Source organism: Triplophysa dalaica, chromosome 16, assembly GCF_015846415.1.
Source record: "Triplophysa dalaica isolate WHDGS20190420 chromosome 16, ASM1584641v1, whole genome shotgun sequence".
Classification (NCBI taxonomy): Eukaryota; Metazoa; Chordata; class Actinopteri; order Cypriniformes; family Nemacheilidae; genus Triplophysa; species Triplophysa dalaica.
In genome coordinates, this window is record NC_079557.1 from 4,284,634 (window position 1) to 4,306,928 (window position 22,295).

At 38.6% G+C, this 22,295-nt stretch overlaps 1 protein-coding gene across 2 annotated transcripts; it reads left to right on the forward strand.

Annotated features, from left to right (window-relative positions):
• Positions 1-306: 306 nt before the first annotated feature.
• Positions 307-22,228, forward strand: nfkb1 (nuclear factor of kappa light polypeptide gene enhancer in B-cells 1). Of its 2 annotated transcripts, none has more exons than XM_056770450.1 (23): positions 307-1,103; positions 1,842-1,885; positions 2,381-2,477; positions 4,921-4,961; positions 5,109-5,207; positions 8,179-8,327; positions 8,423-8,586; positions 8,720-8,878; positions 11,543-11,647; positions 14,265-14,356; positions 14,471-14,747; positions 14,899-14,994; positions 15,411-15,578; positions 15,699-15,840; positions 15,978-16,092; positions 16,319-16,520; positions 16,608-16,777; positions 16,896-16,998; positions 17,438-17,574; positions 17,682-17,742; positions 18,418-18,584; positions 18,784-18,910; positions 20,584-22,228. In XM_056770450.1, the coding sequence occupies exons 2-23, from the start codon at positions 1,847-1,849 to the stop codon at positions 20,676-20,678; spliced, it is 2,805 nt and encodes a 934-aa protein (XP_056626428.1). In that variant the 5' UTR covers positions 307-1,103; positions 1,842-1,846; the 3' UTR covers positions 20,679-22,228. The 2 variants fall into 2 exon arrangements, with proteins under 2 accessions (XP_056626428.1, XP_056626427.1); XM_056770449.1 differs by having other exon boundaries at positions 799-1,237.
• The last annotated feature ends 67 nt before the right edge of the window (positions 22,229-22,295 follow it).

Consider the following 22,295-nt stretch of genomic DNA (forward strand, 5'->3'; position numbering starts at 1 on the left):
TCTTAAAAAAACAGAAAACATACTCGAGTAGCTTAAAACCTTTTGTAAAAATCAAGTTGTTTTTAGACTTTTAAATTGAAGACAGTTGGACACTTTTAGTTATGCCTGAATTTTGGCTCAAATTAATGTATATCTATTTTTCTTGTTTATTATTTATAATAATTTTACGACATTTTTTATCATCACATTTGCGAAGTATAACAAACAATACAAAATTGGTGATCACAATACAAAAGTCTTAATGGACTCATCTTTGGTTTCTGGCAGATTTTGTGACCGGACCTTAAATAAAAACCTGCTTGTCAGTTATACTTATGTACTGAAATCTATTATAATTATTTACATTTAGGCATTTGGCAGACGCTTTTAATCCAAAGCGATTTACATTGCTTTATCCTATACATTTTACATATTTGCAATCCCCTGGGTTCGAACCCACAACCTTGCGTTGTTAACGCAATTCTCTTACACTGAGCTAAAGGAAAGCTATATATATATATTATAATTATATATTTTATACTGCGTCTCAATTCAAGGCTACGTCCTCCGCAGGTCGCGTTTTCTCCGGCCGCATACGTCGTCGAGATGAATCATGTATTTGAGAAAAGCAGCCGTACTTCAAAGCTAGAATGAAACTACAATGATTACGTCTTCAGAGAAATAATTGTAAATTTCATAATGTTTCTTTTCATCTCAAATGATACGCAAGCCGCCTTAGAATTGAGACGCAGTTGTTGTTCCGCCTATGTCCGCTTGCGGTCGCCAAAGCGCGGTTTTTATGCAGTGAACGCTGGTGACGTCACAGGGAATTTCCAGTAAGGAAGTCAAACTGTCTATTCAAACGGAGCTGTTGATCGCGACATGACTGACTGTTGTCGCTCGCGACCGGTTGTTAAATTTAAGTGATCGATCGGTCTTTTCTCATCCCAGCGGAGCTTCTGCATATCCACGACCATCGTGAACTCTGAACAGACTTTCTATCATCTTGCATGAGTTGACTTCAGGGCAACATGGCGAAATAAACCGAAATCTTGACTCTAAATCGCAGACCCGGCTGTTTGAGGTTGATCCAGAAACTTGGATATTTAACGTTATCAGGAAAGGTAAGCGACCAGACCCCTTGAGGATCGACGCGTGTTGTCTTTGAGTTGCCCGTGTTGCCATCTAAAGGGTGTTGTGATACTGAACTTCCTACTTCAGCCAAATGCACATTTCACCTATTTGATGAGATCGTTGGGTAAGTACGAAACATATTTGGATCATTTTTTTGTTGTTCGGAATTGTGTCAAGAGCCAATAGAAGACGTTGTGTTGTTGTATGTCATTTATGCTGACTGTGTTCAAAAAACCTAGTTGCATAAGTAGACAGCACATTTGAGCATCATAGTACTTACAAGTAAAGTTACTAGTCTATTGTACAGAATTTAACCAAGTTGCAAGAGTCAAGCAACCCACTAGGTTATGAGACAAAGCCAAAAAACGTACAATGTGAACGTTTGTTTTAGATACGTTTGTTAGACAAGTGAAAAGAGGAAAAGTCTTGTCAATATTTGATTTGCGTAACAAAATTAGTTGTAGTATGTTTATGATACGTTTGAAATTATATGAGCACATCTGGCCAGAGCTTTGCAACACTGTGTTCTTTAAATATTAGAGTTATTTTATTCATGGCTTCATACATTTTGGTACCACTATTCACACCCTTTAAAGCTTTGATGAATGTTATTTTTTTAATATAGTATTTAAGCATTGTTTGTTGCATGAATATCAACACTTGACAGAAAAGGCCTAGTGTGATACCTTATCTTAATAGCAATTTATGCATTCGACTTCTCTCTTTAGGAATTATGGCTGGAGATGATCCCTACCTCCCGTCTCATACAGGGGTGAGCAGTTTTTCCTGCAATGTTTTACACTTTTTGTGTTTTTCTTTCATTTTATTTTGCGAAATTAATGTTTAAATGTCATTATGCCTTATGCCTTGTGATTTCTCTTCTGTGGATTAAAATCAAACCTCAGATCTCTGTGCTATACCTTCAGTGTTGTTTGTAACAGATATAAACCTTTGATGTTCGGTTCATTTATTTGTGTAAATACCACACGAGCAGACTCTTAGAAAGCTGAGAGGCTTTCACCTCTTACTGCTTTTCGTGGTTGCGTCTTCAACACATAACGTTTAGTTTAGTCTTTTTAATAAAACTGAATAGTTTGTTATATTACCTATAAGTCATTCACCTCAAACCCATCTTCCAAATTCATGCCGGCTGTGCTAGCCTGTGCAACACTGAAATGAAGTCAGAGCTGTGTATGATCTATATTGTTGCTTAGAGACATGTACATCTTTTAAGGTCTCAATGTTTGGTTTTATATTATCTTTAAAGTACATGGAGCAGTTAGAGGCGTACAGAGAGGACCCAATATGGATTTCCATGGACCCCGCATATCAGCCCATGCAGCTCAATAATTCTCTGAGGGCAGGTAAGAGTCTCTTACGACTGAGATTTCAGATTTGTCTGTCGATCAAGGTGGGACGAGTTACCATGCTAAACTTCACGGAACGGATGAGGAAAGACTAGCCCTCAGTTCCCCTTTTCTTCTCGTTTTGTCCTTTTCTTAAGTAAAATAGTCCTACTGTTAATGATGCTTAGAATTTTTGGGGCAACACAGATTCTAGTTTGTGTATAGAGTGGGCTGGTGGTGCATGAGCAGATCTCGGTTTTCTTCTCCGCTCTTTGCTTCCTCATTGGATTGCAGAGACACAAATGTTTGTCTAGCGTGTAACGCTCCTCACTGCTGTGTGGTTGCTTGAGAAAGCCTGTTTGAGATAAGTGCCATTTTGAGCCACCATCATCAAGCCCTCTTGATCCATCTGAGCGTACTTGTAAACTGCCTTGTAGTAATTATAGGTAGTGTAGATTTTTGGATTCACTTTTTTTGTAAGATTTATACGTTAACATTATAAATCGATTGCTCCTTGAGTTCAGCGAATCTTTGGTTTTGAGGTCTGCTAGAGACAGTACTTCGTAGAGACTGTAACAGGTGAATTTTGTCAAAAATATCGGGTTGAATTCATAATATCTTTTTAAGGAAGCATCTGCATCATAAATGTAAAAGAAGGATTTTAAGTTTTATAACTTGACAATGTTGGATACATTGAGTTTGGGCTGGAGAAGATTCAATTCTGTAGATTTGGCAGCTAAAGGATTTAGCGTCGCTTGGTGAAGGATGTGGTCTATGTACAGCACAGGAAGAGGAAGAGGCTTGCACTTCTGTGGAAACACGTGGTACAACGAGAACTCTGGCCTTGAAAGATCTACAGAAAAGTCACAGCAAATCTGCTTCATGTCTAGAAAGTCCACGAGATGAAGGGAATAGTTCATGCAAAAATTAAAATTATATTATGAAATCGTCCTCATTTCATTCCAACTTGCATGACCAACTTTCTCCTGCAGAACACAAAAAAAGATTTTTTGAAGAGCCAAACAACATTGTCCCCCATTGACATGTGTAGTATTGAAACAAAACCACTGAGAGATTTCTCAAAATATCTTCTTTTGTGTTCTACAGAAGAAAGAAGGTCAATGACATGAATGTGAATAAATGATGTCAGAATTTTTATTTCTGTGTGAACTTTAAAGGCACAATATGTAACAATTCTGTTACGAAATATCCCAAACCACTTGCAAAGTGTGATATATTTCATGCAGTTGTGTACTTTTTACATTATTCCAAATATTCCCAAGAATGAGCAAATCCAGAGAAATTCCTATTTTTAATAATGTCGCGTCCCTTGTAATTGTTGCATATCAGTGACTTAATTTCCAAACTCTCCTGTTTCCGGTTGTAGAAACTACGACTTGGCAAATGCGGAAGTGGCAGTTATACGGCATCTGGGACGCAGCTATTTTCTTTTTCAGTTATGGATCACAATTACTCGTTGGCGATTAAAGAAACTTCCCAAAAAAGTAAACGTAGGCCAAATGAGGCAAGCAGGCTCGTGGACAATCGTAGGAATAGAAAGGATTAATATCGGCGTGGCGTTTTCGAAATGGAGAGAGGTTCGCGACCAACTTGGATTCGACAGAGACTCCGCTCTCGCTTGAGTTTTAATAGATGGGTAACTTACTGTATGGGTTATACTGATAAAGATGCAGGTATATTGCACTTCATTTGTACTTCAGTGATGCTAAGGTAGTGTAATCGAATACAGCACAAAAATATGTAGCCAGCAGTAAGGTTACTAGTAAACACTGTGGGTTTGTTTAAATGTACTTTATAAACGACGACTGTATGACTGTTGTAAAACTGTGCATTATTATTCTACCAAATCATCATTCCACTCACGCCATTAAGCTTCGCCTTCATTGATGATGTTTCAAAAGTGAACCATCTAGCGGTCCAAATTTACATATGGTGCCTTTAAATTCATTTTAATCTCTCTCATATCCCCACACTTGGTGTAATGAACTTCCTGTTTGGAAGCTGGTTGTGTTTGCTATTATTAATTACTTGCAGATTACTATGGCAATGGAAAAACATACAATTCTCAAACACGTCTCTGTGAATCAGATATGGGAATATTAAGCAACCAGTGCAACTGCACAGATTTACGTATCCAATAAAATAAATGTTAGTAATTATATCATTTTAAATCCTGTGTGACTTTCTTTGGAATGCAAAAGATGAGGATGAAATGGTCTATTGAAAATTGCGAAAGATACCAAAATCTCACCCATCCACCACAGCTCAGAAATGTATGTTCAAGTATGACACGTGACAGCACCTATTGCTCAAGTCATGTTGCATGGAATATTTTTAACGTTTCTTACAAGTAATTCATTTAATAGCAAAAGCAAAACTTGTGTGAACCTTTTCATAAAGTGTAGTTCCTTGAATATTTGTTGTATTTGTTTTCATTCAGTTGACGCACCCTATCTGCAAATTGTCGAACAACCAAAACAGGTAATGCACAACACAGCACGCTATTTAAAATCAATTGTTAAAAAGCTCCAGACAAACAAACTGTTGTGCAGAAACTGGTAGCTTTAGCAACAAACCGTAACAAACTCTGTGATAACGCAGCAATAAATCTGACTTTGTCACCTCCAGAGGGGCTTTAGGTTCCGTTATGGATGTGAAGGCCCCTCCCATGGAGGACTCCCAGGGGCCTCCAGCGAGAAGAACAGGAAGAGCTACCCGCAAGTGAAAGTAAGTTCATCCTGATAGATCTCTGTTGACACCCTGATATGCCCCGTTGTATTACATATGAGATCAATTGGGAGATGGCCTATAGAAAATAACCTTGTTGCAGTCTGCTGTCTTCGTTTTTTCTAAATTAAATAATAAAAAGTCTATTTTATAGACTGAGTGGTATTTCCGTCGGAAAATGAAAATGTAGCTTGACATCGAGTGCCATCTCAGCAGCGGATCTTTCACCAGCCGGCTAAAAATAGTAGTTTATGATATCGCACTGCTTATCCGTGTTAGGTCAGTTACTTTCAATGTCAGTGGCTGTAGTTCAGGAAGCAAGAGAAAGGAACTAGAAAAAAGGCAGAGAGCTTCTGTTCTCTTTTACCGTGTTCTCCTTGTCCGTTTGGGAATTTCCTCAATGTGTCACCGGGGTAATCAGTGGGAAGATTCGTGACGCGGTGAGAGGTGTGCAGTCGCCCACTCCCACACACACTGACGTGCAACACATACACAACACACACTCAGCGTGCTTTCCACCTACACCTGCTGGTGGGGTTGGCTGAAATTCCAGTTGATTGATGTTGTTTTAAATGTGCACGTTGATAAATGATGCATATGTTTATGTTGTTGTTTGATATTTTTTATCAGGACATTCAGTTTTATCTCTTTTATATTTGAGTTTCATTTGCGTTTTTGGCTGAAGTGCCTTCAGTATACGAGCCCTTCGTTTATGAAATGTGACAAATACAGATGTTTCCTACAACAGAGTTTTTTGTAGTCGTTTTTTCAAGTGGGGATGACGTTTTTATCGCAAACGTCACAGTGCGTTTTTAGAGTACACTAATAACTCAGTTCCTTGTGATATGAAGGCTTTAATATGTTCATCACACAGGTTTATTGTAGAGATTTCCGGCATGAGGAACTTCTATCATTGCTTAGGGCAAGAGGAAATTAGCTCAGCTGTTACCCATACTGCACTTCAGCTGTTTTTACCTTTGTTTGACTAATCGGAGAGGGAAGAGGAAGAGATAATAGTTTACGGGTGTTTTTGTTTGTTTTCATATGTTGCATCAAGACCTTTTCATGAGGTCATCAAACACTTTCATCTTTCTAGGATGCCCTTGCCAATATTCTTTGATATTCGATGGGTATTTTTTCTGGAGGTTGAAATTGCTATGTGCCTGAGTCATTTCGCACCAGAGAATGTGTCTTCTTGTGCTCCATTTGAACTTTGCCTGTAGCCACCACAGTCAAACCACACACCCTGATGATTTTCATTTTAACCGAAGGAAGAAACTTTTAAATAATATTTAGGTTTTATTCTGAGGCTGAGGATTTTGGTTTGTATTTTCTGTGTTTGTCATGCTTTCTAAAGGATGATGATGTTAATATAAATGGCCAGATGATGTTGTGGAACAGTCAACAAATGATCCACCCACTTTTCACACGTATGCGGGTATTTCCCCCCACATAAATGACATTAATATACCTGTGACATTCCTTGCTGTTCTGATCAAAATCTGTCAAATCTGATTGACCGTCCATGCATGACATGTGAGGAAATCAGTCAAGTCAGTGAAGGTTCAGACAGTGATCTCAATATCTGTGTTTCTACATGAGTTGATGTAGTAGTGTTAACAATGCCAGATCTTTTTTGTTTAGATAGATGTTTAGTCAGACATGTCAAAGTTTTGCTGGTCGTTGTACTTTCAATAAGTACACCTTAGTCTTACACAGGACGCAAAAGAAGATATTTTGAAAAATGTTGAGAACCGAGCTGCAGTGGCACCTATTGACTTCCTGGACACAAAACCAATGCAAGTGAATGGCTGCCATCCCTCTTCGATCGATTTTTTTGAATATCTTTTGTGTTCTGCAGAAGAAAGAAAGTCATACAGGTTTGAAATGACAAGAGGGTGACTCAATAAAAAAAAAACTATCGCTTTAAGAACATTTTTCAGAAAATGACTAATAATTGTAATTGTGTTTGTTGCAATCTATAATTATTTAGTGAACATAACTAATAAGTAATAAATCATTCATAATTATTAAAGTGTATGCTTAACTCAAGGTGTATGGTTAAATGTTTGAAATTACTTATGTTGACAAAAATATAACTGTGCCAATGTATCAGTTTCTTTTATAAGAAAACAACACATTTATTTTTAAATGTTTGACCAAATAATGAAGATATTTTTTATTGAAGATGAAGTCAAATTGTAGTCAAAGGCAAGTTTGTAGCTAAAAATTTAAAGAATTGAAACTGCTTTTATTTCAACATAATTCTCACAGTTACAGTTGCGCTACTTTATAGTTTTCATGAATTATCTTGAATACTAAAAGGGAAAAATTACTAAAGTATTGTGGCTGTTAGTGTAGTTCATCAACAAGGAGTGGAAGAAATTAAGAGATCGTATCAAAATTCCAAAACAGGTTTTCTGAATATCTATTTATAGGTGTGTGTTTAGGTAAAATGAAAATTTTTGTGTCATTCTGTAAATTACTAGCAATATTTCTCCCAAATATCTAATAAAAATAATGTTTCTATTCGCATTTATATGCAGTAAATGAAAACTGGAGAAACGGGTCAGAATAACAGAAAATATGCCCTGTATATTTTCAGACCTCAAATACAGATTAACGAATGCAAGTTCATATTCACTTTTAAGCAGCACAACAGTAATATTTCTTCATGTATTTACTGTAGGAAAAGTACAACAAAGTTGTATGTGATAACCTGGATTTATTTCAGTTTTCATGTGTCTTGTGATGCGGTCAGTCTTTCACATTCCTGTTTAATAACTTTATGTGTCTCCTTAGGTTTGACTGGACTGGAATGTCCACTATGAATTTACCAAGGCTGAATAAATGAACATTTTCTAATTGTCTCTTAATTTTTCTTTAGCTGCATCTGCTTTTAAAATGTCTTGAACATGCAATGCGTCCTTCTTTTCCCTTATTTGTTGTTTTATTTGTTTGTGTCCAACAGATCAGTAACTACCAGGGTGCGGCGCGAGTGGTCGTTCAGCTGGTGACCAACAATCAACCACCACATCTCCACGCTCACAGTCTGGTGGGCAAACAGTGTGAAAAGGGAATCTGCATCGCTGACCAACAGTCCAAAGACTTGAGCATCAGGTCAGAATTGATTCCTAGCCATCCATTCAAAGCATTTCAAGCCTCTTGTTCTGATCCTTAAAAAAGGTAAATTATGTATAAATAACATTCTGCAGTTTTCCCAACCTGGGCATTTTGCACGTGACAAAGAAGAATGTGACTAAAATTCTGGAGGAGAGGATGATCGAGGCCTACAGGATGGGATATAACTACGGCGTATTCATCCATTCTGAGATCGATACCCTGCAGGGAGAGGTCCGCATGCCCAGAGAACTGACAGGTGTGTGTGTGTGTGTGTGTGTGTGTGTGTGTACGTAAAATATCTCCTCTGTGCTCTTAATTGACACGTTTAACTCTAATGGACCCTCAGACCACCTCCTACATATGGAGCAATAAATGTGAATGTGTTTCAGATCACGAGAGGAACCTGATAAGCACTGCGGCCGCTCAGCAGTCAAAGGAGATGGATCTGAGCGTGGTGCGCCTAATGTTCACAGCATTGCTGCCTGACAGTGATGGAGGGTTCTCTCGCAGGTTGGACCCGGTCATATCAGAGCCCATCTTCGACAGCAGTAAGTCTCCTTCTGAAGTAGTACACTGACTAGCTGTCTATTTAAGTGAAGTAAATACTTAACATATGAACAGTAGCTAGTAAAAAGAAAATTTATTCATTTATGATGTAAAAAAATCTTTAGTCATTGTAAAGTAGCTATTAGCTAATATGCACACACATTAAACCGCAAATCAATTCAATTGTAAAGTAGTTTCTTTGCATCTAAACAACTAAACTATGCTGTGTGTTGTGCCAGATCTTAAGGATGAGGTAACATGCTATTTCATGCATTCTGACATCTTTATACTGTTAAACGTTCTATTTTCTCAAGCTTAACATGGTCAAATTGTCAAAAAGCGAGTGAACGAATGTCGTAGTATTTCTGTGCTCAATTCACTCCGTCAGGGTTCCTACAGGTTTCGTAAAGTTTTTTTCGAACATAGATTTCTGCTTTCGTAACAATGTTTTTAAGTCCCTTTTTTGAATATTCTTGTGGAAAATCATGCCCACGCGTCATCCAGAAAGAGAAAGAGCACCCCCACGCACGAGAGAAAGAACACGCCCACGCGTCAAAGAGCACGCCCATCAATGCTGCTTCACTCGGCTGAGGAAGTTTAGATGTGTTTGTTTGCTCAATGCAATTCAGTGATGAATGTTATATAAACGGAGGATATATCTAGATTTGGAGATCCTTTGAAACCGATAGATGGCGCGGTCTCAGTGCTAAAACATGGACGGACATGAACCACACTCTGTAAGACAAACTAACTCGTATGTCCGTGTTTTGTTGGCAAACAACACAAACTTATAATGAATCAATGCGATGATGTATTGATGTATTGTGTGCTCGTGCTGTAGTTCTGCCCCATCCTCGCCCCCTGCATGCCTCCAGGGGCTCTTCTTTTTCCGAAAATAATCGTACAGCTGTATCTGTCTTTTATAAATTTGATCAAACAAAATACAAGATACGAAGTATGCAATACTACTGTGTAGATACTACAGATTAAAGGCAGGGTGGGTGATCCTGTCCAGAACTTCTTTTTTTCATGTTGGTTGGAAATCTCTTCACATCCTGATAGCAAGAAGTATAGTGGTTAAGTAATATTTTTAGAATAATATATATTCTGTGAAAGGCGAAAATGTTCTGGCCGAACGCTGTGACTGGTCATGTGTACATTTTCAGCCTACCTATTTTGCATACCACTGCGCTCACGTCCGCTGTGTCAATGTAGGAAGAATGGTGGACAATCAGCAACAATCAAACTTTCTTGCGGAACCAACTAAATCGACAAAACAAAAGTCAGTTTTTGAAAAAGCAGTTACAAAAACATGTCTGAATCATGAAAGAGGAAAAACTCGAATTAACATCGGTTCAGCTTTTACACGAGGGAGACAGCTCTAGCAGGCAAAGGGTCTGAAAGACGATACCGTGGTTGGTGTCTTTTTTTGGACAAGTATGTACATGCTTTGAGAAAGAATTTAATGGATTTAGTTTTTAATTCATTACGTGGATTCATGAAATACATTCATATGTTTGGAGGAGGCATGGTTTTGGATGGCGAATCGCATAGAGGGTGGGATTATCATTTCAGTGCTAGCGGGCTAAAGTTAACACATTTCCAAATCAATCACCCCACCTTTAATATTAGCATGGCGGAAACTGTGTGTTTTATTGTACCTCATCTTTTAAATCAAGTTCTTCCTTGTCTTGACTTGTTTGGGACCACGCCCTGCTCTGCATTCTCATTACTCCATGTTTTTCATAGTATCCTCGAATAAGAAATGCAAAGTGGTCACGGTCACTGATAGCCACACAAATACATCTGATGTTTCTCTACCTCAGTTTGTAAAACATGTCCCCACAGGACAACCATACTGATTTAAAAAATGTTTTTATGCGGTCTAAATCAATTTGGATTAAAGCAACTCCCAAATCCAGACAAATTCAAATGTAAATGGTGTGGTGTAAATGGTGTAGTAGAATTTGTAGCATGTGACATATTTACACCTTTCAGTAGCAATTGGCTGTACCTAGATATTTATAACATGCATCTTTTTCTTTTATTTTAAGGCATATTTCATTTCATAATCGCGCTGTGACTTTTGCTTTAATGCTGCATTGCAACCATGACAAAATGTAAAAAAAAATATTAATTGAAATTGAATCCATTGTTTTTATTATATGATGCTTTTGTAGTTTTGTTAAAAATGATTAAGAAACTTCACCGTCAAGAGACAAATAATCATTCATGTTCCAAAACATTAAAAGAAATAACAATGCTTCTGATTGGCTGATACATTTCTATAATCTAGTAACTGAGATTAGCGCTCCTATTGAATAATCACATGGTCTGTCTTTGGTTCTCGCTGTAGAATTTGGAGTAATAAATGAGTGTCGTTTTCCTCTGATTCTCCGTCACTCCCTCGATCTTGTTCTCTCTTTCTCTCTCGCTTCTACTCTCACTCTCTCTGAAAGAGCAGGCAAGTATTTGCTTCCTCTCTGGCACTGAAACTGTACACACACTTTCGATACCCCCCCCCCATTTCTCAGTTTTCTCTCCATTTCTCTACAGCGCTGCTATCTTCATAAAATGAGACCACTGGGGTTCCCAAGAAATGAGAAACAAAGGGAACCCCCGCAGTAGATACACAAATAACACTTATGTCTCTTGTGGTTTCTCAGAGGCCCCGAACGCTTCCAATCTGAAGATAGTGCGAATGGATCGGACCGCCGGCTGTGTCACGGGAGGAGAGGAGGTCTATCTGCTGTGTGATAAAGTCCAGAAAGGTTAGAAAACGATAATGTCTATCTGCACCACATTGACCCCTGCAACTCATGGGCAGAATTAAGAAGCCTGGTAGGGTTTTAAAGGTCTAAAAAGAAAACGAAATTGGCTAAAATACCTACAAAGCTCTGTTCCCAGTCCATACTGGTAGTATAGTCTATTCATGAATCTAAAATGAAACTGTTTGTTCAGAAATAAATCAACGCCACCATGATAATACTAGGGCTTAACAGTATATCAAATATCAGATATTTTCAGAATAATTGTGCTGAGAATGCTTGGAATGATGAATATGCCGCCTCACAAGTAGCACAAAACATAACTTAAAAAGCGAAATAGGGTAGATAATAAATAAGTCCTGCACTTTTGTAAAATGAGAATGGTTAGGTTTTCTAAAAAAAATTCAAATGAACAAAATACCATCATTTAAAAGGTGTGGATTTCAACAAATCTTTTTCATCTCCTCAAGCTGCATTTGCATGTGTTTAAAATTTTAGCATATAACATTTTACTTAACAAAAATACAGAGATATATACAGCCTCAGAAATAAATAAGAGACCATTCCAGTGTTGCATTTAATCAGCATTTCTGCATGGAATGTGGCAATCCAGTCCAGCGTCTGTTGCATTCTAACAAAAACAAACCTCAGGAATGAATGAGTCATGCAACAGACGCATGAGAGATTGCAAAGACACATGAAGTTTTAGAGAAAACATCCGGCTGATTTCTTATTTTGCTGTTTAAACGTATTTAAGATCTGTAAACATTGCGTCGTTTTCACCCGTTTCAAATTTCTACTAATAAATGCAAATAAAGAATATCTGCAATTTGTGAGGAATGTTGTAACTAGTTCACATAATAAAACAGAAAAGGTCATATAAAACAAATTAGTTACTAACTAACAAGTGGTTAGAGAGTTGGACTCGTAGCCAGAAGGTCGCTGGTTCAATTTTCAGTGCCTCCAGGAAATGACTGAAGTGCCCTTGAGCAAGGCACCTTAGCTGCCCACTGCACCCTACTTGTAAGTCCCTTTGGATAAAAGCGTCTGGCAAATGAATAATTGTGAATTGATGAGAAATTAATAGACCGGTCCTAAATTATTTTGTGGTTTTCTTAAGGTATCAGACCAAAGAACATATTTTGAAAAATGTTGGACCGATGTTGGACGACCGTATTCTGTTACCAACATTTTTTTATATCTTCTTTTGTGTTCTGCCGAAGATCGAAAGTCATACAGGTTTCAAATGTCAAGTGAGCATGTAAATAGTGACATCATTTTCATGTTGAAGCTGAACTATTCCTTTAATCATGTACCTAGGAATAATAAATAGTAATTGCGGCAAAAAACTAAAACAATTTAGGATTGGTCTATAATATTTTCTCTTCAATTTGTTTATAGGGTATCGACAACTTTTGGAAGTATTTTTGACTTAAGTTTAATCACACAGGCCACACAACATTTATTATTGTATATCTACCTTTTTTACATATCACAACCTATTTAGCAACTTGGCGGTCGAGTTGTTAATCATTTAACATACAGGTGGCTTTAATATAGAAGTCTAAAAAGTACAATAATAAAATCAGCATGATTTATAGATAAGAAGGTCATGTAAATCTAAACGACTACTATTTTTATGCAAGAAATCTTGACTAACATTAAAAACTGTGTAGGCAATAATTAAATACCCATGAAACACAAATTACACTAATTAAAAATGAAGGGTGTTAATGTATTCACATGACACGTGATGTTTATGGTCTCATATCAGACATGTCAGATCTTCTATATGAAGCCACCTGCGTTTGAATCAGACCTCCTTCAAAGTGCTTTAGCCTTTCACCTGCATGCCATAAAGCAGCATCGTTCCTGTTGGCCGCTTGGTGCCTTTCATGAAGGAAGTTTTACTGCAGGTTTTCAGCTGGATGGGAATTCCCCATCTCGTATGCAAATCAGTGGGCACGAGGACAGCTAGAGAAAGTTTGCTGTCAGTTATCAACCGACCTACTCGCAAGGGCTCCTGACATCTTGTGTTTCCACCTGTCTGTTTATCAACGTCTTTACACTTGATGAATGTGTCATCCTGTCTCGTCTCTTTATTTCAATTCTTGTTTTACCACATAATGTGCAACAAAAATGTGAAAAATCTGCAGTTCGGTTAGGTTGAACCTGAAATATAACAATTTTATCGATGCAAAGAATTTCATACAAACTAATCTTTATCTGAAAAATTTCCATCAGAAAAACTTGCTTGTAGTAAGTCTCGAAACAAAATAAGTCATTTCGATATTTAAGAGACTCATTTCGGATTATTCTTTGTGACGGTTGGTTTCATTTAATCTTAGACGACATAGGATATTTATTTCTACAGTTTCTGACCACACGTCAGTATTGTCAAGTATCAGATTCAATTCTAAACTAACTTTCTCTTATTTGGTAATTTATTGATTTTGGGGAAGTAAAAGGTGTCTCATACTGACTTGTTTTTATATTTGTGGTGCCTTTTGCGCGTGTTTGTGTGTGTGGCAAAAGTACTTCCTCTTTCTGTCCCCGCAGGTTCTTTGTAAATCTCATTTTTCTTATGTCTGATGATGTCATTGTTGTTTGTTTGTAATAGATGACATTCAGGTGAGATTTTATGAGGACGATGATTCGGGTTTAACCTGGGAAGCCTACGGAGATTTTTCCCCCACTGATGTCCACAGACAGGTCGGCGTAAGATCAAATAGCCAGAAAAATCGACAGAATTGTGTATTTAGTATTCGTGAATGTTCATGTTGTTAAAATCTAAGTTCTGTTTTTCTTCTCTTCTTCTTTCCTCAGTTTGCCATTGTCTTTAAGACACCTAAATATCGGGACCAGAACCTACAGAAGCCCATCTCTGTGTTTGTCCAGCTTAAGAGAAAGTCGGACAATGAAACAAGCGAGCCCAAACCGTTTACCTACCATCCACAGATCATAGATAAGGAAGAAGTGCAGAGAAAGAGACAGAAGACCCTTCCCCACTTTCAGGACTACAGTGGAGCAGGAGGCGGAGCTGGGGGCATGTTTAGAGGAGGAGGAGGCGGGTCTACAGCAGGGGGCGGTCCCAGTGGAGGAGGTAGTAGAGGTTCAATATAACATTTACAGGTTTTTTTCATTAAAACCCTAAAAATCCCATGCACCAGTTTGATTCAGTGTAGCTTGAAATATAGAATGTTGCCGAATTGAAATGCCTGAACCATTTTATAGTGGATGATTTTATTTTCTAGGGCATTACTTCCAGGGTTATCAAAATTATAACAATTACGGGTCTGGATTCAACTTCTCTCCAGGAATGGGTGGAGCCGGCACAAGCATCAAACATAGTGAGTGTCTGTCTATACTCTAAGTTAGTATGATGGTCTTAAAGGTATAGTTCACCCCAAAATTGGAATTGTCTCATAATTTCATAATTTATTCACCTTTGTTTTCACAAAAAAGCACAACCAAAAAGATATATCGCATGAGTGCTTTTGTTTCCATGCAGTGAAAGTCAAGAGGGACCAGTGTTGTTTGGTTACCAACATTCTTCGAAATGTTTTCGTTTGTGATTTGCCAAAAAAAAGGAAGTCATATTCTTATTTTAGGGCGAAATGTCCCTTTAAATGTATCTTCTTGGAAAACATTGCTGATATAGCAAATTCTGATCAACTTTAAGTGGTTCTCCTTTCTTTCGTCACTGGTAAGATTGAGACTAAGTTTAAGACAAACATTGAATGTTCTTCCTCCTATGATAATGTAGCAACTCAAGAACCGGTGGAAGACAGCGACGAAGACAGCAACAGTGATGATGGTGATGGTCCAGCAGGGGGTGGTGTGGTGCAAATCTGTGCCCAGCTTGAACTTGCTGATCACAGGGTAGAGTGCGAAAGTACAGAGCTTACAGAAGATCTAGAGTCAGATGGCACAGGTAAGCATATAAAATTCACATGAATGATTGTTATTATAATTCATGGGTGATGCAGACTTGGGCATCATTCTATCCCTGTTATATGTCGGTAGAAAAACTCATTTTGTTTTGGTCTTTTAGAGTGTGCGATTGACCCACATTTGGCAGAACTCGCGAAAAAACAGGCTGAAGCTCTCTTTCGGTACGCTCTTAGTGGTGATCCCAGAATGCTTCTGGCTCCACAGCGCCCCCTCATGACCACCCAGGATGAGAACGGAGACACGTAAGTCTGACTTGCAGAAAGCTCTGAATTCTCAAGAAGCTTGGTTTTTATTAAACACTGCTTTAAGAAACATTTCTCACCTCCCCAAAAACTGCTCTCTGTGTTTTGACTCTCGCCATCTGTCTTATCTGATTTAGAGGTTTGCATCTAGGGGTGATTCACAGTCAAACTGATGCTGTGAGAAATTTTGCTCAGATCATCTCTGCCCTTCCTGGAGCGGATGTGCTTAACATGAGAAATGATCTGTACCAGGTATACAACAAACCTACTTGCAATACAATACAAATCAATCTTTATTTATCACCACTAGTCAATATCATTTTCACATTAATGCTGCCCTCAAAGGCACAATGATGCTAACTCGAGGTGTGTACCCACACCGGCTATACTTTGTTTACAAACCCAGATCTTTTACCTCTTTTTTGTTGCCTTTCTCAGTCTTCAACGTTAGCCAATAACATTCTCTCATCTATCCCAGACTCCTTTGCACCTTGCGGTGGTGACGCAGCAGAAAGAAGTTGTGGAGGCATTGATGGCGGCCGAAGCAGACGTCACGCTAGCAGATCGCAATGGAAACACAGCTCTTCATTTGGCGGCTCAGCACAAGGAAGCGAGCGTGCTACAATCGCTGCTAAAGCATAAATCGGCGCTGCAGTTAACTGGGATCCCTAACACAGCAGGTACACTGGACTTTAAGATCCACTGATATGCTTTTGGGGTTCGATCAGAAGCTCAGGTGTGTTGACGTATGTGTGTCATGTTCTTAGGTCTTTGCCCGCTCCACCTGGCCGTCCGGGTGAACAGTTTGAGCTGTGTGAGGGCTCTGTTGGAGCTTAGTGCCGATGCGGAGGTTCAGGAGCTCACATGTGGCCGTACGGCACTTCATCTGGCCATAGAGATGGACAATCTTTCTCTCTCAGGCTGTCTCCTACTTGAGGTACTGTTCAGGATCTCCGTCTTGAATAGTTTGGTTGCTGTGTTCAATGTGGTTATACTAAATGTGCCATAGAAGTCCAATAGGTTGAATTGACACACAAAACATTTTGTCATCACAGGGTAATGCGAATGTAGACAGCGTCACGTATAATGGATCCACTCCTCTGCACGTAGCTGCAGGGCGGGGCTCAACCAAACTGAGTGCACTTCTAATGGCTGCAGGTGAGGAATAAGTTAATACGTTACGATACAGAAAAAGACAATAGCTACTTCTGTTTCATGCCGACTTTTAGTTTAATGCCTATGCTGTGTTCACACAAAACGCAAAAGAATCGCATTGCTCACTCTTAATTACTCGCTGAAATAATTTGTTATTTTGCGAGTGATGGAAAAAACATCCTGCGCCAGGGAGTGTCAACACTTGTCAACAGTAGGTGTCAGTTATTTTCCCACAAATGTATCGTTTGAGCTGAATTTTTAAACATTCGCGGAAGATGCGATTGACTTTGTATGTAATTTACTCTCACAAATCCCTTAATTTGCGTTTGGTGTGAACACAGGATAAAGTTAAACAAGCAATCGTTAGGTTACAGAAGGGATCTTGTGCCAACAGTGGTATTTCTCTCTTCTGTTTCCTGAAGTGTTTATATTCTGTTTTCAGGTGCAGATCCACATAAAGAGAACTTTGAACCACTTTTCTTCAAAGATGATGAGACGTGTGAACCATGTGATGAGGAGGAGGAAGACGAAGGATATATTCCCGGGACAACCCCTATGAACGTGGCATCATCCCCAGAGGTGGGTTTTAGGGCTACACATTTGGATTACTGTTGTATTATAATGTAATTGTTTTGTCGGTCTTTGGTTTTGAAAGTTTATACATGATGTTTGTTTCATGTTTTCAGGTGTATGATATTCTTAACGGACAGGAGTATCAACCCACAACTGTTTTTGTACCACCACAAGGTATAAACTCCTTAACTAGAGTTTAGAATGAATTTCATCTTTGTGATTTTGTCCAAAAAAAAAACTTCAAAGATCCAATCTGCCTCTTTATCACCACGTTCGTAACAAAATTGAAGATTACTCATATTTCGCCAGCATTGCCAACAAAACACAGACATATGACTTAGTTTCACTTACCGCGTGCGGTTCATGTCAGGCATCTTTACCATCTATAAGTTTCAAACAATCTCCAAATCCAGCATCATATCCACCGTTTATATAACATCCATCACTGAAATGCATTGAGCAAACAAACACAGATGAACATCTCACTATCGCAAGAGTAACAAGCTGCAGCTGGAGTCCCACAGCGCAGCCAATCTTGGTAGTAAGGGGGTCTACCTATCGCTGGTTGGTTGATTCGTGGGCAGGCTATTTCTTTCGCCTTGCTGTGGGTATGCTTTTCCGGGATAATTGCCCAGTAAGGGATTAAGAAAATTTGTTCTATAGGAACGTTGGGTGGATGTATTAAGCACAGAAATACTACGTCATAGGTCCAACTCATTTTTTGACAAGTTGTCCATGTCGAGCATGAGAAGACAGCACGTTTAACATATATATAGTAAATAAGTCCTTAAAAATACGAATGTGGGTTTGTTTGTTTCTTTGTGTGATTTCTATGGCTTTTGATTGCAGGTGACATGGACCGTTTGAGTTGTGAGGTGAAGCAGGACCTCTGTCAGGCGTTGGAGGAGCAGGCGGGAGGCTGGGAGAGTCTTGCTCGTGCTTTGGGACTGGGTATACTGACCAGTGCATTCAGACTCAGCTCCTCCCCGGCTGGAAAGCTGCTGGACAGCTATGAGGTGAACCCAAAAACACGCTCATATTAAACTGATATTAGTCTGCACCTGGGCAGCAGTTTGCAGATGTTACAGTCATACATTTTTAAAAACCCTTTCCTTAAACAGATTTCATTTTCTGTTTATTATAAGCATTCAAAACTGGACCTCTAAGTCTCACAATATCTTCATGTTATTTATTGGTGGTCTCTCTCCTCGGCAGGTTTCTGGGGGAATGGTGCATGATCTGATCGAGGGACTGAAGCAGGTTGGGAACAGCTGTGCTGTAAGTTTATTGCAGTCTGTGTGTAAGGAGACTAATGTCGCACAAGCACCGCCTCAGCTCGCAGGTACGTCACAGAAACTCGTATTGTTTGGTATCGTCTATACTGTACATGTGTTTCTGTAGGATGATATGACCTAGGGGTCAAAGATGAGGGCTCATGAGAGATCACTTTTGCACCTTTGACTCTAGATAAATCCTGGTTAGCCCCTCCTGTGATTGCTGTCAAATGGCTGCCTTTTTTATTTATTTATTTCTTGATGCACCTTCATGGCCTTGCGATCAATTCATTGCACACTATTTCAATGGAAAAAAAATCATTCTTTCGAATCGTTCATCAAACTAATGCCGTGGTCAGACTTCACTTTGAGCAGGCTTAATTTTGTTCGTTGGTATGATAATGGGCTGGAGCGATTCCTTCTATTGGTCTTACCTACTCACATGACAGGAATTCGCAGGTCAGAGTTCACCAAACTTATATAACACACATTTACAACAAAAGAGAATCACCAAACTTTGCAATAAAGCGAAATGCGAAATATCGTCGGGCGGGCTTGATCTCCCGGTCTGACGCATTCGCATGCATATGAATGGAAGTAAATGGAACAAAAAGTCAAGTCTGACCGAGGCATAAAACGTTTTCTGTATCTTAAATAAAAAAATTTGGATGACATCATCAAGCACATTTGGAATGTTTTACGTGAGTACATTTTCTAGTTCTAGTGAGACACGTTTTACTACTGTAATCATCTCTTGTGAAGTTCCCCTGTTTTCTTACAATAGCATCACACTTTACTGTCCTCTCGCATTGCCTTAAGTGAACTTAAGTGTGATGTCAACAATAACAGCCACTTCCACTGCAGTGTGAGGGATTTCCCCGTGATCTCAGGGTGACCTGTCACGCTGTGGGAGTTTGCGTATTTTGTTGTTTCTGGGGAAATGGACACTTGAAGGGGATTCCCAGGAAAAAGAACTGAAAGGAAGATAATGGAGTTCTGGTTTTTGTCTCCAACACTAGAGCAGTTTCTTTTAAAAAATATTTCCACCTTGCTGTCTGAGTTAAAAAGTTGCCTTAGTCATCCATACGGTCGAGTGAGTGTGCATGAACCCACAGGGGGAAGGTTTTTCTCAGTTTCTTTCTTGTGGTTGCTGGAATTCATAGAAGAGAAAGAACTATATGATTGTTAAACTGTAGCCAACTAATCTTGTGAGCCATGAGTGGATTTTACCCTGGAAGATTTTCCATTGAATCAGAAAAAAATATATATTTGAAACTCGTTCTGCCTTAACATGAATGATTAGGTTTTGCTCTTAGTATTTCAGTTTGGCCTTTTACTCTTTCTGGTTAATATGCTGCTAAGATTATTTGCAATGAAAAATTGCATTAAAAGTAGAAAAGTGGATCAAAAGTGGATTAGTACTGTACGAAATATGAAAAATAATAGCTGTGATATATACAGTATATATATTGTAGTTAAGAATTTTAGCATTTTGCTTTCTAGATGTACAAAGTTTTGTTGGATTTTTATTGCCAAGTTTAATAAATAAAAACGACTAAATCTTATTTTCACTAGAATTATTTGTACCCCTCTGTAAATAAATTGAAAAATAACACAAATAGAAATCATTGTTAATCTAATCTGATTTTGGACATTTAATAACAATTGTATGTGTTGATTGAAAAAACAAGTATTATTGTATTAATATTTGTCTGTCTTTTCTTTCAAAATCATTTGTCAGGTCCGGAGCTCTATAAGGCCATTCAGGGTTTGACGTTGGGCCGCCAGCAGGAGGAGGGGGGGATATGTGACAGCGGGGTGGAGACCTCTTTCTAGAACCCTTGCCGAGGTTTTGCTGACTCATCGTGTGTCTGATTCTGGTCCTGGGCAACCATACAAACCGAGGCTTGACCCTTAAGACCAGCTTCTCCCTCCTCACTACATCAGCATTGCCACTCAACCTCAAGACACGCCTCCAAACTCTTTGATTGGCAACTGCCTGTTGTGGGTTCTCCTCAGTCACATCTAAAGTCAAATGAGGGAATTCTGAGGCATCCTTAAAGGGATTTTTTTAGCTTTTAATACCTATAAATCTCTTATATGACTTGTTTGTTATATAAGAGATGATGTCTTTGTTGTTTTTTATATTCCCAAGTAATGGTGTTTTTATTTGTGGTGGAGTGATGTTTTGACTGAGCCCAGATTTTACTTCTACAAAATCCCAGTGCAATTGTATATTTCACATTTCTTTCAGGAAACTTCATATTTAGGTGATATACAATTTTAATACCTTCTCAGTTCTGGGTTGCATCCTCAGAGTTTGGGTGCATTTTCAGCTCCCAGTTTGATGAGTCTACAGTGTTCTCAAATGGTTTTTCTTTTTCAAGAACAGCACACTTGACCATATCTTTATCATTTAGCTAATGTTTAAATGCAATGTTCTTTATATATTCGAGTGCAGATAAAGTCTTTTCTCGTAGGTATGGATAATGCAAGACGTTCAAATCAGTACGATGGTAAAGACATTTGAAATATCATCCCAAAAGTAGAGGAGGTCTACTAGGTCTTAGACCTTCGAGATCAGGGGTGTCCAGTCCTGCTCCTGTAACTGTCAAGCAGTCCTAACATGAATCCTAACGACTGATCAAGATTGTTACAGGTGGTCTGGACCAATCAGATCTGTTGTATGATTTAAAGGTCTTTCATAAATACCTTAACCCCTTAATAAGCAACCAGACATTAACGTTGTTCTGCTGTGACGTACAGCATTATTAGGCTGGGAATTGAGCTTCTTTATCTGTTTAGTGGTGCTACCTGCAATTCCTACTGTCAGCTGAAAGGTTCTTTCGAATCCAACAAGGTCATAAGCTTTTAGAGATTATTCTCTTTGATTTCTTCACATATAAGCAGTTTTAGTGTGTTATAAGCGATTTTGAGTGTGTTTCCCTAGATTATGATATGAACGTGTGTGATATTTGTGTGTGATTTATGTAGACTCTCAGGATCTGGATGGAATGTGTTTCTATCCCGCCAGCCCTTTTGTTAACTTTTTGGAGTACCATTTGGTTTGTTAAGTGATTAATCTCATTCCCTTCTGCTGTGTGTAATCTCAGGCTGTATAATACACAATAGACTCCAAGAAAGCTATGAATTGCACCACACATTTACAACGTCGTAAAACTGATTCAAGATGTTCACATGCTATGTAAAATCCCATAAAAAAATCCCATTGACAAATCCCACAGAACCCCAAACCACAGGTTTGATAGGCACTATGTATGTTTGGATGTAAATTGGTAGCTATTTATGTCTGTGGACCCTCTGGGGGAAATGTTTATGCTTTGTACTTGGTTTTGATCTTTTATAATAAAATCATTCATTGTGTACTTCGGCTTTACAGATTTGTTCTTCCTATGTAATATCTAATCCTTCGCATGTTGTTTATACTTTGCC

What these genes read in the sequence shown, in the direction of transcription:
- nfkb1 (XM_056770449.1), top strand. An exon ending in CAATAATTCTCTGAGGGCAG is followed by an intron (nt 2,478 to 4,920) that starts GTAAGAGTCTCT and finishes GTTTTCATTCAG; the next exon opens with TTGACGCACCCTATCTGCAA. An exon ending in TGGGATCCCTAACACAGCAG is followed by an intron (nt 16,521 to 16,607) that starts GTACACTGGACT and finishes TCATGTTCTTAG; the next exon opens with GTCTTTGCCCGCTCCACCTG.